The sequence below is a fragment of the Nipponia nippon genome, unplaced genomic scaffold (genome assembly GCF_047370975.1).
Source record: "Nipponia nippon isolate SJK-2023a ecotype South Korea unplaced genomic scaffold, ASM4737097v1 scaffold_28, whole genome shotgun sequence".
Taxonomy (NCBI): domain Eukaryota; kingdom Metazoa; phylum Chordata; class Aves; order Pelecaniformes; family Threskiornithidae; genus Nipponia; species Nipponia nippon.
In genome coordinates, this window is record NW_028262345.1 from 5,907,952 (window position 1) to 5,923,029 (window position 15,078).

Here is a 15,078-nt window from a genome sequence, read left to right on the forward strand (position 1 = left end):
TAATCACAGTCACAGGGGGGCACGGAGCTTGTGCAGCCTTTTTGCAAAAGGAACTTCCTCTCTGCTCCATCTCATGTCATTCCATCCCCACAGAATTCCAAGGATGTGAATGAAAACAACTCTCTTCGTCTAGCTTGTGACACTGCCTGTTTTAAAAATGGAGATACAATAAATACAGCATTGCTCTGAAGCATATTGGACCAATGTAACACATACTGTCTATTCTAGGAAACAGAACTGCAAAAAAAAAAAAATTAATCCTTTTTCTCCTCTCTGGATGTTTCTAGAAATTTTAAGATGCTGTAGTCTAGAATTCAAAGGAGTAGAATTCAATAGGCATCTTTAAAAAATTATTATAAATAGCAAACAAACCCTTGGTTTCACAGATAACAAAAACACCGATCCCGTTAAAACAGATAATTGGCTCAACTCCTAAGTTTGGGTTTTTTTCTCCCAAAAGCACAGATTTATGCTTGACAGTGTCTCCTGGACAGAGCAACTTCAGGCTGTTTCTCCATGGTGCACGCTACTTCATTCCCTGAGATTCAGTGCATTTCAGTTAATTGTCTCTCAGGTGTTTTCCTCTTTACCCCTTCCTTTTTCTTTAATAAAAAAATTTCCTAGGAGAAGGTAAACACTACTTAAGCAGATGAGGACAGTGGAGGGGGCGTGGGGGCAGGAGAGAGAAAGAGAGAGGCTGAGCTGGATTTTCCCAGTGCCAAATTGCAACCTGGAGCAGAACCTCAGTCATTCCTTTTTATTTTTCATTTTTCTCTTCTCTGGTGTAATAGATAATAACACAAGGAGCATCAGGGATAATACGTTCGTAGGTGGCTGCTGGATTTTCAAATGGTTTCTTACCAATATGTTCTGTGTAGGCAGAGCAGAGACCTGACACTGAGAACTGAAAGCAGATGATGCACTCTTTTTACAGCTGGAAGCTTGCAGCGCGAAATCACTTCATGGGAAATCTTTATTAGTGAATCTTACAAGCGCAATCTCTCAAAAACGGAACTGAAGATGGCTTAGGGCAGCTGTCCAAGAGTGTCAGCAGATGCTTTTGGTTTTGTTGCCCAGGTGTGTTGCTAGCCTCCCATTTTTTTCCTGGTTTGCTTCAACCTCCGGGATTTCAGAATAGTATAGTTTGCATACCATGTGTACTGTTCTGAGAGGAGAGGGACGTAGAATGCACGCAGCAGCTTTGAGGACCTGAAACCAGAAAGGAAAAACAAATCATCCTTAAAGCGCTCATTAGCCAGTGTGTTCAAAACAATACAAACGAGGCTTTGGGCTGGTGAGTCAATGACATGAGGAATGCTAACAGTTCAGGCATATGAAGCCCAGTCCCATTTTCTCCTTGTCAGTGCGACCAAAGCTGGTTTGTGCCAGCATCACCAGTTTAAGAGCAGCAGCCTGCCCAGTTCTTCAGCTTGCCCACTATCCAATTCCAGTAGGATCAAGGGGGAGAGAGGGCAAAAAGGTGGTGTAATTATCGAAAGAAACTTAGACCCTGGATATCACTGTCCAAAAAGCAGATAGTACAGCCCTGTGGGCCTTTGGTATCATACAGACAGGCAGGACTCCCATTCCTCAGGGCATGCTATGAAGGTGAAAGATAGCAAGGCTGCATTTAGCTCCTGGCATCTCCTCTTTTCTATCCAATCTTTCTGGCCGCCTGTTCCTCCACGCATGCCTGAAAGGCAGACAGAAGCTTTGATGGGGACTGGCATTTTGAAGTTTTGCTCTTGTACTGAACTTCTGTTGAGGGTATTGAATTAAAGAGGGATGGACTGCTCTAAAGCCTACAAGACAGTTTGCTGCAGGCTGTCAGCATTCACTCGGTGCCCTGCTAGTGCTGAGAGCTGGCATTTCACAGCACTTCGCAACAATTGGACCAATGGAGTACTCAAGCATGGAGGGTTTAATGGCTGCATCAAATTAGTACCTTTTGTTAGGTTGCTAATTGCTGGAGCTGTGCTAGCTGAGTACATTTTAAATGCATGTATTCTCTTACTGAGCAAACTAATACTAAAATCCAGGTCTAAACATGAAGCAGACAAATATAGTGTCCTGCAGCAGCAGCACTGAACCTTGCTAGAAGCTTCAAAAATTTGAGCAACTTCTTGAAATTAGGGCTGGGGCAGAGTCTTGCTTCCTCATCATTAAACCTTCTCTCTTTCTCTCTTTAAGATCAACTTGTTGGTAAACTATCAACCCTTGACAGACATAAGTCTAACTCCATCCACATAAAGCTTGGAAAAGCAGCAACAGCACTCGAATTTGATTTTCAGCATGCTAAGTAGTCAGGGATGGTACACAGATCCAGCACATACTTGCTGGTCACTGAAATTCACACAGCTTTGCTGGTAACACAGCCAAGGTTCTGGACATCCAATTCAAGTCACTTTTTCAGAAGAAAGATTAATTGTGTTTTGTTTGCTTATTGCAAGGCAGCACTGGATATCTTTCAAAAATGCAGTCTAAAAAACAATGGCAGGAACTGCCACTGTGAATGACATCTCCCCAGAGGCTCCCAGGGTTCTTAGACAGCCTTACTGCAATTCATCTGAGAACAAGCAGCTCCTGATCTCCTGCAACTTGGAGTAAAGGACCATCCAGGAAAAGACTGGTGATATCGACTTGCATTGGCATAGCACCACTCAGCAGCAGGGTCCTGTTACATAATATGCCATACAAGCACAAAGCAAGGCATTTTTCAGTTGAAATGTTCCCTCTTTAGACAGACAAAAGTGACAGACAAAGCAGTATTCTTCCCACACTGGAGAGGGGAAACTGAGGCAGAAAGTATTGTCTACCCTCAAAGAGGCTGAGCAAGTCTGAATTCCTAAAATTTACAAGTCCCACTTCTAACTGTGAGACTGCTTCCTTTCAACATCCAGCATCTTGTAAGCCTGCTTTTTGCCAAGCGCTCAGCTTGTGCTTTAGGATATAAAAATGCTGATTGCTTTACTTCAAAAAACAAAAAGCTCAGTGATAATACTTAGGCCCTTTACAAATTGTAAAGCACCCAGCAAAGTTCCTAAATAAAAGAATCACTGGAAATGGTCGCCCTTTGTGAATTCCTGAGGTGCTGGAATCGGGAACATGTTCAAAGCAGAATCTCTTAGCAGCAAATAACTAGGCAGAAGATGGTAATTTTGGTGTATTCTGAACAAGGAACATTTTCTGCAGCTGTCATTTCCTTGCGCCTGGAAATTGGAAGTCAGCCCTCCCTCCAGTCACTAGAAGCAAAGGCATCCCTTTGAAAACAAGTGCTTGATCTTCCTCCTCCATCTCTTGTGGCTAATGAACATCATGTCATTGCTGAACTTATTCTGGCATCTCCTCCTCTGAGCCTGACAACCCACCATTTCTACCATGGCTGCTCTCTGCGAATGGTGTGGTTTCATTTCAATTCCCTTTAGCAAAGAAAAAGAAAAGACAGACAAGAAAAAGCAACTGTGTTCAAGCTGCTTGGGATGCTGTTTAAAACAAGGAAAATGAAAAATAAGGTAGAGTACCAGCTTGCTGCTACATTGTAAGAAAGGGACAGAAACTAGCACAATTCCCCAGAGCTCAGGGTGTATGCTTGGGTTAAGATGAAGTAATTTGTTGAATTAGCCTTGTGCAGTTTAGCTCAGCGACAGAGAGGAAGGCAGCACGCTCAGCTGATGGCTGAGGTCCCGAGGATACAGTCTGTAGCACTGAAAAGGCTTTCAGTCACTCAAGCCAGACATAGAGCTGACAGCAGTCAGACAACAGTGCCCAGTTCACATCCTCCCTTTGACCTGGATGCATATACATACTGACAGCCCACCCAGGCCAGCACTGTACAATGCAGCAGGCACCCAGGAATGGTGGGTCTGATTGCTGGAGCAACAAAACTAAGCGCCTGTGTTTACCCTCAGTGCTGGTGTCTCTCACAGCTCTGCGGAAACACTGCTATCCTGTCTGTACTTCCTCTTCTTTATACCTTTTGTGAGAAACATTCCCTATACCTTGTACTTGTTGATATTCTGAAATATAGGCCCAATGCAGCTCACGTGGTTCTGCTCACATGGTCTTTATGGCATATGTTCAGAATGTGCAGGATTCAGCTTTGATTTCTAGAACAAAAGGATATTCCAGGAGCTGGTAGTAGCAAAAACCTCCTCCCAGATGAGCCAGCTCAGTGTAACCATCCTGGGTTTGCAGACAGCCTGAAACAATGAGTCTGAGCAATGAAGGCTCTCCACAGGCTCTTAACTTTGCTGGCAATTCAGCCCTTATTAGCAGCAGTTTAAATGTCAGTGTTCACTGTTTCAGTTTATATCAGCAGTGAAACAGGAGGAGAAAATACTGTTGGTAAAAAGAAGATCAAAAAAGGAGAGGCAGGAATGACTGATGGAAAAAAATAGAGGGTGGAAAATGATGAGAAATGCAGAGCAGAAAGATAGCTGCTCTACCCACCAGTGGATGTCATACATAATGCCAAGGCACTCATGACAAATAACAATACAGTGAATTGGTGCATAAAGGCCACAGCTGCTCAACATTCCTGTACTCCTCCCCCAAAACAAGAAGTACATGCTCCAAGAATGGAGAGCTGTAAATCTCATTTAGCCAGGAGACCCCAAAAGTGAAGTTCACCCTGCACTTCAAGGTGAAATGATGTATTACTCAAACTGTCAAGTCCACAAGGAGTCCTTGGTTTCCACCAGGTGTTAGCTAGTCAGGCTGCTGGTGCTGTAGCAAAACGACTCTTCTTCACTAACAAGACTTATAAAGGTGAAAAGGGAACAGTTTATGTGGGTTCCAATTACCCAGTCTAAGGACACAGGTTAAAAAAAAGGCAACAGAAAATAAAAGAGGCATCTTAAAAATAATAATGTTTATGTGCTCAGAGAATCACATCTCAGATATAAAACCATGAAACCCTGAATATGGCACGGTAAATGGCAGCACCAACATATCTGCTCCAGAGCTGTAAGGTCAGCCTTTCTATTTGTTCAGCAGCAACTTTCTCACTGGAAAGAAACTCAGACTGGACACAAAGCACAAGGCTGCTCTCTCTGCTGCCAGTAACTACACAGTAGCAAAGCCCTGGATGCCTTCTCTCAGCAGCAGCCATAAGAGAACCATGGCTGCTGATGCACCTACAGCTCAGGAAGTCATGATAGACCTTTAAATTCAGACAGGGAACCTTTACCTCCTGTCACCTCGCTTCATCAGGCTCAGCAACCTCAGACAACAGATGGCACATGGAAGGGGTTGGGATGACAGATGACAGTGAATATATATAAAGTTCTATTTGCATTTGCTTCTAAATTTGTCCCCCAGAGACTGTGAGTGTGTGTAGCCTTAATCAGCATACAGCTCCCAAGCAGCATGTTGGTAGCAAGATCAAGGCCACAATCACTCCAAGCTGGGTAGCCAAGGGTCTAGTGCAATGCTACTGCAACACTGATGCAGCAAGGCTCTTTCAGTGGTGGGCTCCAGGCTGGAGCCAGGCAACAGGCAAATTCTGCCCAGTTCTCGCTATGCTCCAGACATGGGAGGTATCGCACATTCCAGGGGGGGTCTGAATTGTCTTCCAGTTTTTTTGTTTCCAGGGGAGCAACTGCTGCAGCACCCAGAGCAGCTCCCAGTTAAGACAGAGGTGCACAGCTACCAGCATGCCCAGCAGAGCTGGGACCACACTGCCGCTTGGTGCTATTTACTTCTGTAAATTACCTATTGGACTTCAGGAGAAAGCAACTCAACAGTCCTGTTCTGCTAATGCCAGTGGAGGCTCTTCTGGAATGGAAGCAAGGACTGCTAAGTGAAGATGTTCAAGTCCCCCCTCCCAAGCTCGTAGACTGACGTGGAATGGAAGCAGTTCAATACATGCAGTGGTGGGAGATTCTTCCTAATTGCATCTTGTAACCTGAATTTCTTACCCCAGTGACAGCAGAATTCAGAAAGAAGCATGAGAAGGAAGAAGAGACAGAAACGGCAGAAAGAGGTAGGAGGAAGTTGAATCTCTGCCACATGGGCAGGACCTAGTACCTTCTAGATACGGGCATACAGAGGAAGCTCACGATCAAAGCTCTCTAAAAACCCATTAACATTTGCACTTCCTCTAGGTGTTAAATTTTGTACCAACCATGCACCTAAGAAGTAAATTTAGCTACTTGTAATATAAAAGTAGGGAAAAACATTTCATATAACATGGAAGAAAGCACCACTAAAGAGAATGAGACAGTCTCTTATCAAACCAGGGTAATGATATGCTAGAACAAGGTGACCAAATCATTAATTTTGCACTAAGAATATTTTTTTTTTTATTGAAAACCCAAGCGTTTGGAGCAAGCAGACTGCTCAGCCTAAAGAGCTGGAAAATATGTGCTCCTCAGTGGGGAGCTGTAATATATTTCCCCTTTTCTGTGCCAGATTTGGAGTGCTCAGCCAATATAGAATTAAATGGACCTGGACAAAGCAGCTTCCTGAGGAGCATAATTAGCTGGTGGCTTGGAGTACTCTCTAATTCAATTAGCAGCACCATTTATCAGAGCCAGCTGAGATTTACATTTGCACTTGCTGACGTCAATGTGAGACTCGCAGTGAGTCCCAGAAGCCTCCAGTTCAGCAGGAGTGAATTGAACTGCTGGGGTCATTTATTTTCAAAGAACAAGAGCTGGAGTTTGGTTTTGGGTGGGGAGGTGTTTGATGGGGGTTTTTTCCCCCCAAATGCTTCTTGCTCTGCAGCCACTGAGCTGCAGACCTGAAATCTACACTAGCAGCTTCCTTCACAGCTCCGTTCAAAGTGACACTTCTGTTCCTCCTTCCCTTTTATAAAAAAAGCTGCATTTTCATAGTGTTTTTTACACTTACTTCATAGGTAGCAGGGGACATTTCCAAATCATTGTGTGGAAGCAGGTGCCGGATTTGAGAGACACGTCATTCTGCTGAGCTGGGGAGGGGGGGAAGGTACATGCTCAGAAACGCAAGCAGCCTGGATCATTATAGGAGTTTTGATGCATCTTCACTGACTACCCACAGACCTGTGTGTCTGACCCTGGGAAGAACTCTCCCCACAGATCTACTAGCTCTGGGATCCTTTCAGCTTACCAATTTCTAGCACCTAACATGCTGTTACAACTGCGTAACTGCTGCTCTCCTGCAGCTAAACTCCTCAGAATGATCAATTTCTCAACTCTAAGAGAGACAGCACTGCCTAGATTTGTTGTCTCAAATTAAAATGAAACAAAAACACAGAAGTGTTTTTGCTGGGATTCCCATACCTTCTCCACTATCAGGCCTGCCAACAGCTTTCCAGACTATAAAAGTACTTGTTGCATCCCTGAAACAGTCTCAGGGCATCACTGATGCCCTCAGAGAACCTTCCAGCTGGACAGAGTGGCAACTCTCAGTGTCCTCCCTCTGAGGTTCTGCAGTGCCTGCTCTGGAAGCCTTGGTACCCTACAGACCGGGTAAGGACAGAAGCAAGCAAAGCAAGGGCTGACTAGCAGCAAGAGAGACTGCTGCAGCCACAGACAGAAAGACACACCAGTAGTACCTGCTTTGCAAATGAGGTTTTCCAAACTCGACAAAAGGACAATAGCTAATGCCTGGGTCTGCAGGGTGAGACAGACCTTTGCATCTCATTCAGTTGCTAGGGAGATTTGCAATTGCCTCTAGCTAACTCATCTGTCAGCTGCCAATCTACCACAAAACTTGTGTCATTTCCTCTTTTGACAATTGCTTGAGCCCCATTATTTTATGCAAGTTACAACTCAGTCACACTCAGAGAAAAAAAACAAAGCGAACAACGCTGCCTTATTTTAGAAATGCTATGACGCATTCAGAGCAAGGAGCTCAACAGACTGATTTTGAACATTTGCCATGGGAAAGCTTTATATAGATGTTGCAGCAAAATTCCAATACTTAGATGCAAAACAACGGAAAGGTATTTACCTGCCACTGCTATTATGAAATTGAAGCGCCTCACTCTTTCATTCATTGCCAACAAACTCCTGGAAATAAGTGTGGAGCTAACAAACTTTTGGTCCAAATGGAAAACTGCAACACAGGGAGGCTTTAAGAGACCTGGGACAGAGTCATGGGAGCACCAAATTTCAGCTGAGCCCCTTAATCACTCATCCACCCTACCGCTTCTCCAAGGGCCAAATTACAGAAAGAAATTAAAGATATATGACAAAAAATTATGAAGCAGGCAATCCAAAAAGAGCCTTTCTGAAATTTCTGTTGCTCATGCTGTTGTGGACATGCTGGCAAAAGAGGCCTTGATGTTGTCTGTAGTACCCAATTTTAAATGTGATACCTTAAATGACACACTGGATAAAAACAGGGCAGATCAGACCTTGCATGGTTTGTTCTTTCTGCTCTTCACTGTACCATGAGGGTGGGAAGCTGTGCCCACTGCTACGCGTTTGCCCTGCTAGGCAGGCCATGGTTTCTGGCTTACTGTTCTTCAGGGGGAAGAGACAATCTGTCAGACAAGCAGGATGACAAGATGGGGAGACACTGCTGGTTCTCTCATCCCTCAGCATCAGTGACACCCCCCAGGTAACCACATGCCTTTCCAGTCCTTCTCCAGCACTGTGCACTCGAGCTGCCCCACCTGCAGACTGCTGAAGGTCTGCTGAAGGGACAGCGCCCAGCGCTCCAAACTGCGGGAGCTCCGAAGGTACTAACAGCAGGGATAGGAATCAGACCTGCTGCTATGGCAACCTGGCCTCCTCCACTGGTGAAGGCACCACACCTCCCCTCTGCTCCAGCTGTGAGGCGCTGATAAGGAACAGCATGGAGAATTTCCATGCAGCACAAGAACAGGAGCAGAAGAGGCTGACAGGCGACACCAGCAGGACTAATGATCTGACTGCCTGATCTCCTCTTGGGAGATGCGCTGCAAACCCTCTTCTATTCCAGTCTCCCACTAACGCAACAGCATCTTTTGTTAAGCAGGACACAGCAGCCAGAAAGATCCCCTTCCCTCCCCACCACCTTTAGATGATCTGTTCTAAGGTCTTTGTGATTGCTTACCTAGGGAGCATGCTCCCCTTTCCCCACCCTCAGTATTCTCCCTTTACATCTCATCGTTACCACGGTCAGTATGCTCTGAAGTTTCAGAATCTGTCTGTGACTCCCAACTTCTCACAACAACCTGCTGCTCCGTGGCGAGATGCTACCTTTGCTACAACAAGCCAAGCCATTACTTCCACTGGTAACAGCCACATGCACTCTCCCTTCACAAGCCAGACATGAAGGACCACACACAGAAATTGACATCCCTGTACTGAGTACGTTACCAGAGTTTGGCTGCAGGCTTGCAAAGATACTCAGCCAACAAGAGACATACAGCTTGGGAATCTAGCTGGAGTTTAGATCATCTAAATGCAACACGCAGTATCATATATCAAATCAAAATGATTGCACAGGTTTTCACTGCCAGCCTTGGGAATAAGTTACCAGCCTCAGTCTGGCAGGCAGCACATCGCCCCAGAAGCACAGAGCTGCAACACCACATCTACCTACGTATTCAGCCAAATTCCTGAGAAGCCAGCCAGATATTTATGCTTGGCAGGATTCAGGGGTTTAGCTGTAAATAAGGAAATTCCTTAATCCTATCAATTTCCCCTAATAAGAAGGAGGGGAAAAAAAGAAAGAAAAATGTCAGAGTGACTCAAACAGAAACAGCATTAAAGCAGTGAAGAGTGACAAGGACTCAGCTCAGTACTGAGCTATGCTTTTGGTTCTAGCTTAACTCCTTGCACTGATTCCAGCCAACATTGCAGGCTGCAGCAGGGTCAGGATGGAGATGGTATCAGATGTACACGCACCTTACAGGAAAAATCCCCAGCCAAGTTCGGAATGAACAAAAAAGCCTGAGTGAAAGTGAAGGATTCGAAACAATTGCGTCCATCCTGTGGTAAGGCCTACAGTTGCAGACTCAACTCTCTCCCCACAAAAGGCGCAGATACACTGTGCTGTTTCTTCCAGAGAGATGCTGGTTTGCATTCAGCAGGGCACAGCCTCTAAGGGGATACGAAACGGGTTCAGAAGAGAGAGCAGTGGTATGTCTCTCACGAGCTTTAATCAAAAGCTCAGAGGCTATGGGTGGGGGCTGAAAGTGCAATAATCCAAAAAGCCCCATGAGACAGACCAACTCCTTCTCTACCAAACATCAGCTAAGTACAGGAAAAATGAGCAAAAGTGGAAAAAAGCAATGGAGAATCCAGGACATTCTGGAGAATGACTGTGACATGTACAGCCATACCAGCCATACCTGCTTTCATTAGGCAGGCCAGCATCTCCACGGCAGACAGTTGCTACCTCCAAAAGCACCCCTAGCAAATTACATCCCCATGGTTAACCCAAGATGTCTTAAAAGCTCATTTGGACCTGACTCACTGCCTCTGATTGACTTCAAAGGACTTTAGATCAGGTCCAAACAATCAAAGCTTGGCTGTTCAGGAGAGGATAGCAAGATAAACCAGCTTTAAAAACACATGAATGTGTCTTCAAAGCAGAAATGCACATCCAGGGGTATATGCTCTACACAGGGAGTCTTTTGCAAAAAACTCTTATGCAGATGCTTCTGTTGCCTCATTAATAAGACTCATTGGCCATCTCATTCTCCCTTCCTAAAGTCCTGCCTGAATGTAACAGCAGGTCTCTTGGAAAACATAGTTAATGACAAACCCTGCCACGAAAACTTGTTTGTGTCAGCAAGCTGGGAACATTACAGCACTCCTGGGAGTTGCTCTAACATGATCGCTCTTTCTCACTGTTCAACTGCTTTTACCAGCCCTCCTCCCTGGAGGGTCCTGTTTCTAGGAAGTAATAAGGTCTCACATAGAAAATAGGAGGACACTGAACTCTGTGTTAGTTTTTTTTACAGAGATTTTTCCAGTCAGCCTCTCTGTCCCGTTACAACAGCTACATGACCAGAGCTTTAAATGGCTAAATAACCATCCCCTTACAGCTGCAGGTTTCTGTATTTGCAGGAATGTATTAACAACATTCCCAGTGTGACAACCCTAATTCCACCCCCTGTTAGCCTGGAGCAGAGCAATTTCAATCTCTGCTTATCACAGAAATTCCTGTTCAAACACACAAGCAAGTTGTTCAGTGAGCAGTCGAACTAATGAAGAACGGATTCTAACAGAGGTCTCTCCCATGGATTCTCTGATGCCTAATAAAGGTGTGACCTTGCTGACTTTTCACTCGATGAGACTGACTCCTCTCTCTGCCAGCTTTCATAGAATTTGTAAGAGCTCATGCTCTTTGAGACTGACTTACACCTGTCTTGAATTTGGCTGAAACAAGACAGCAGATTCAAAAATCTGTTGGGAGGAGATGACATACACCTCATTTCTTTAGAAAGCAAAACAAAAAACATTACTTCAGCAAGAAGTGCACAGGAAGGATTCTTTTTAAAAATAATCCTTCTCACCACCCTTCTCAGATAGCTTCACCCTCTAAAGCAGCCAAGGTCATAAATATTGCAAGTACAAGTTTGACAAAGGTTCCACTGTAGCCAGCAAGCTGGCTTTACTGGAAACTGGATTTCAAGCTGGTGTTTGCCAATGTATCTTTCCTCCCTGTACATAGCTACTTTTGCAAGTGGGTAATTGAACAGAATTAGTTCACAGACCTACCAGCCTTTTTCCCTCCCTCCCTCTCAAATGTGTAAAACATACCTGGAAGCATCTAGGAATGGCTTGTAGGCAATGGTTACCCACTCTTCTTTGTTGGAGGAATATCTTGGCTCCCTTGGGGTTTCAGCTGCTGTATCCAAGTCCACCAGATAGTGGCATTTGGAAATGTCAATCTGCAGAAAGACAGACATTCTTGTGGTTTACTTCCCGTAGGCTTCTGGTTGTATGTGTTCATTTATACAGACTGTTACTTATCAATGAGAAGCGGGTTAAATTTCTAGCGACAAATTAAATGCTTCATGCAGGATACACGGTAAAATATTTTGAATGTTTTCACGTAAAACCTTTATGGGGCAATACAAGCTACCACTACTACTCTGGTCATAGGAAGAGTCCTGGGGTCCCTCTCTGAGAAGTATCACTGCCAGCTCTCTTACTGAAGAACTGTCAAGTCATAGAAGGGAATTTGAGGCGGCAGAACCAATTCTGTTGATGTTTTTCCTGCTGGTTGTCTAACTAACTATTAAAGACTTCTTACAATGCTGACTCCACAAGCTCCCCAGGCAAAAGACTTCACTATCTTTATTGTTAGAAAAGTTTCCCCATGTCTACACTGAATCTTTTTCTGTCTCAGTTCATGCCTGTTCCTATTTGTTTTACATCATGAACAAGGAAAACATCATTTTCTTTGTGACAGTTTTTACATACTAGAGTTCTGTTATCTGAAGACAGCTCTTGTCTTCTCTACAACCCTATTTTACTCTGTAGTCTTGTTTTCTACCCCTTTGATCATTCTTGTGGGTCTTCAGTTAGTCACATCTATCCCGATTGCATTGCCCAGATCAAGATGTAGCACTTTAATGAAGGACTTTCTAATGCAAAGCAGCAAAGCAACAGTTGCACAACATGCTCCTGTGCATATAACCCTCTATGTGGCTCATCTCTTTATACAGCAGCATGGCAATACTAAGTTATAGTCATCCAGTGATTTGTTGCACCCCTGGATCCCTTCCTGAAGGACTTGTGCCTAACTGGCTGGTCTTCAACCTGCATGTATTCACCTAATTATTTCTGTCTAGTGCACTGTCCATACTAAATTTCATCCTTTTTTTTTTTCTCCAGATCCTTTCTCCAATTTGTCAAAATCGCTTTGAATTCTAATTACGTACTTTCTCCCACATCATTTGTTATTTAATAAGCCTATTGCCTATTCCTCCTTCCCCCCTGCAAATCATTGATAAAAACTCTGAAAAGGACAGACCTTTGCAGTTTCCAGTACATCCTCTCATTTTGAGTGATCTATGGATAACTAGTCCTATCACTACTGTAACAGCAATGCATGAATTCTGCTCCAAAGTGCATGCACAACAGTGAGAAGGGCACCGTATGTCAAGGCACATCCAGAGGAATATTTCTGTAGACCAGAGGAATATTAAGTATGGATGCTGGGAAGCGTACCAACTCAGCACTCGTTTGTCATGATCATGAACTGTTTGTAATGTATAAACTTCTAAAGACGCTGCCAATTAACATCTTCTATAGGTGCTGCCCTGGCCCTAAAGAATGTACAGTCAAGTTCACACAATAAAGGCTTGACCCACTGCCCAAAAAGACAACAAAGTACATGCTAGATCAGGCTGAGAGGAGCCAGTGCCTCACACTCCTCTCTGTTTATCCTCCTGTAAGAAACAGTGCCATCTGCCAACTTTCTGCAAAAGAAACCCCCTCACTCACCTAATTTTTCATGCTTTTTTTGGAAGTGCTTTTACAATCAGTTGCACGCAATTCCAGCACATTTGGCTCGGAACACATACAGACCAATACGCGTTACCCACAAGGATCACACAAGCTCTACAACCTGTTAACTCTGCAAGCCTCATGGTCTTGTCATCTCATGGCAGGGCTTAAGCAGAATCATGGAAAACAGTAGGTAGTTTGGTAGAGTAAGCTTGTTTTCTGGCACAAGTTATGGCAGGGTTTGTGCATGAATAACCTGTCCTGTAGCAGTGATGACCCTCGCTGCCTCACTCGCAGCTGGTGGACATCACGTTGCACCTCTCAGACCATATGGAGTTGGTATCAGCACAGGCATGCCTTTATCAGCTGCCTATGACGCAAGTAACTGCTCTGCCCTGACCAAAATGTTTGGTGACACCCTCCCAAATTATGAAAATGCATTCGAGGAAGCAACATCGCAGAAATGAATTATGTGCATGACCTCCCAGTTAAATGAGCTGCAGGCAACGTCCTCAGGAGACTTGCGTTATGCAACCTTCTCCTTTCTGCTGGGGAGAGTGCTCTTGGATATGAACAGGCTGTACTATTCATTTATATGAACACCCTGTGTCCTTTCTGGCCAACAGCCCCTACCTCCTGCCCTCTTCTCCCCACTCCTCACAGGTACCCCCCCCTTCAGACGTGCACCTGAGCTGCTGAGGAATAAAAATTCTGCCAAGACAAATGTGAACTGTCTGCTTCAAAGACTTGAGTTCCTACAAGGACAAATTTCCTTTCAATAATAACCATCAGATGCGAGATAAGTTTCATACAAGGTAGCCCAACAAGAGGCTACATCATGTAGAAACTTCTGCATTGAGCATAAGAGATGTAGAGGAGAGGACAGGTTACAAATAAGGGCTGATGTCCTCCTGCTGAAGATTTAATTGTCTTTAAGTGATCTAAGTCACATTTTCAAAAGTGAAATAATCCCAAGCCTAAGGCCATGTTTAAATTGTACCAGGGTAGCTATATCATTACAATACATCAGAAAAATGAGCCCCTCATGGATGCAGTGTACAGCAGCAAGGCTGAGCTTTTGCTGGCATAATGATTTTCAGCCACTGGAGCAAAGCGAGCTCTACCAGTTATTGCCTCTCTACTTGGGTATTTTGCTGACATTAGGTTTTGGAAGCCAAGGGTCACGCTTTCTCACATCTGGCACTGGCTGAGGTTTCTGGCAAAAGCATGCAGTAGTGACCTGAGAGGCACTAGAAGTCAACAGGACTGACGCCTGCAACTATCTTGTGCTCATGCCACTTCCAATCAAATTAATGTCAAAGTTCTGTCTCCAGTATTTCTTTCTGCGAACTGAGAACGCACAGAATTCTTGGAGGCTTTTTCTGGCTCTGCTGGTCCACAAGCTGCCCTTGTGGCACTCCAGTATTCCCAACTGCCAAAGGGGACTAACGATTCCCACGTCTGCCTCTGATATGTTATTAAGCATTGTACATTAAAATGTAGTACAGTATTTTGAAATTTCTGAGAAAAGACACCAGTGAAGCACAGCACATCCTAGTACTTACTGGTGGTTTCCTTCAATCATGTAAATATTTTGATCTGGGAGACATCAGGGAACTAAAATACATGTATTTATATATAAAACAGCTACATCACCAGAGTCTTTCCTCAGGTTAAGTGGAACAGAAGACAAGACATA

General features: G+C 44.3%; 1 protein-coding gene across 5 annotated transcripts in view; it reads right to left on the reverse strand.

Annotated features, from left to right (window-relative positions):
• Positions 1–15,078, reverse strand: part of LOC104008772 (ALG9 alpha-1,2-mannosyltransferase) — a 140,314-nt gene that overhangs the window by 94,121 nt on the left and 31,115 nt on the right. For 3 of the 5 annotated variants that reach the window (XM_087763226.1, XM_087763225.1, XM_087763224.1), the window contains 2 exons: positions 11,685–11,815; positions 743–1,209 (listed from right to left, as the gene is read on the reverse strand). In XM_087763226.1, coding sequence (XP_087619352.1) covers positions 1,086–1,209; positions 11,685–11,815 — 255 coding nt within the window. In that variant the 3' untranslated portion in view covers positions 743–1,085. Of the gene's footprint in view, positions 1–742; positions 1,210–11,684; positions 11,816–15,078 lie in introns of those variants that run through there. The other 2 variants (XR_015706008.1, XR_015706009.1) reach the window with 1 other exon arrangement.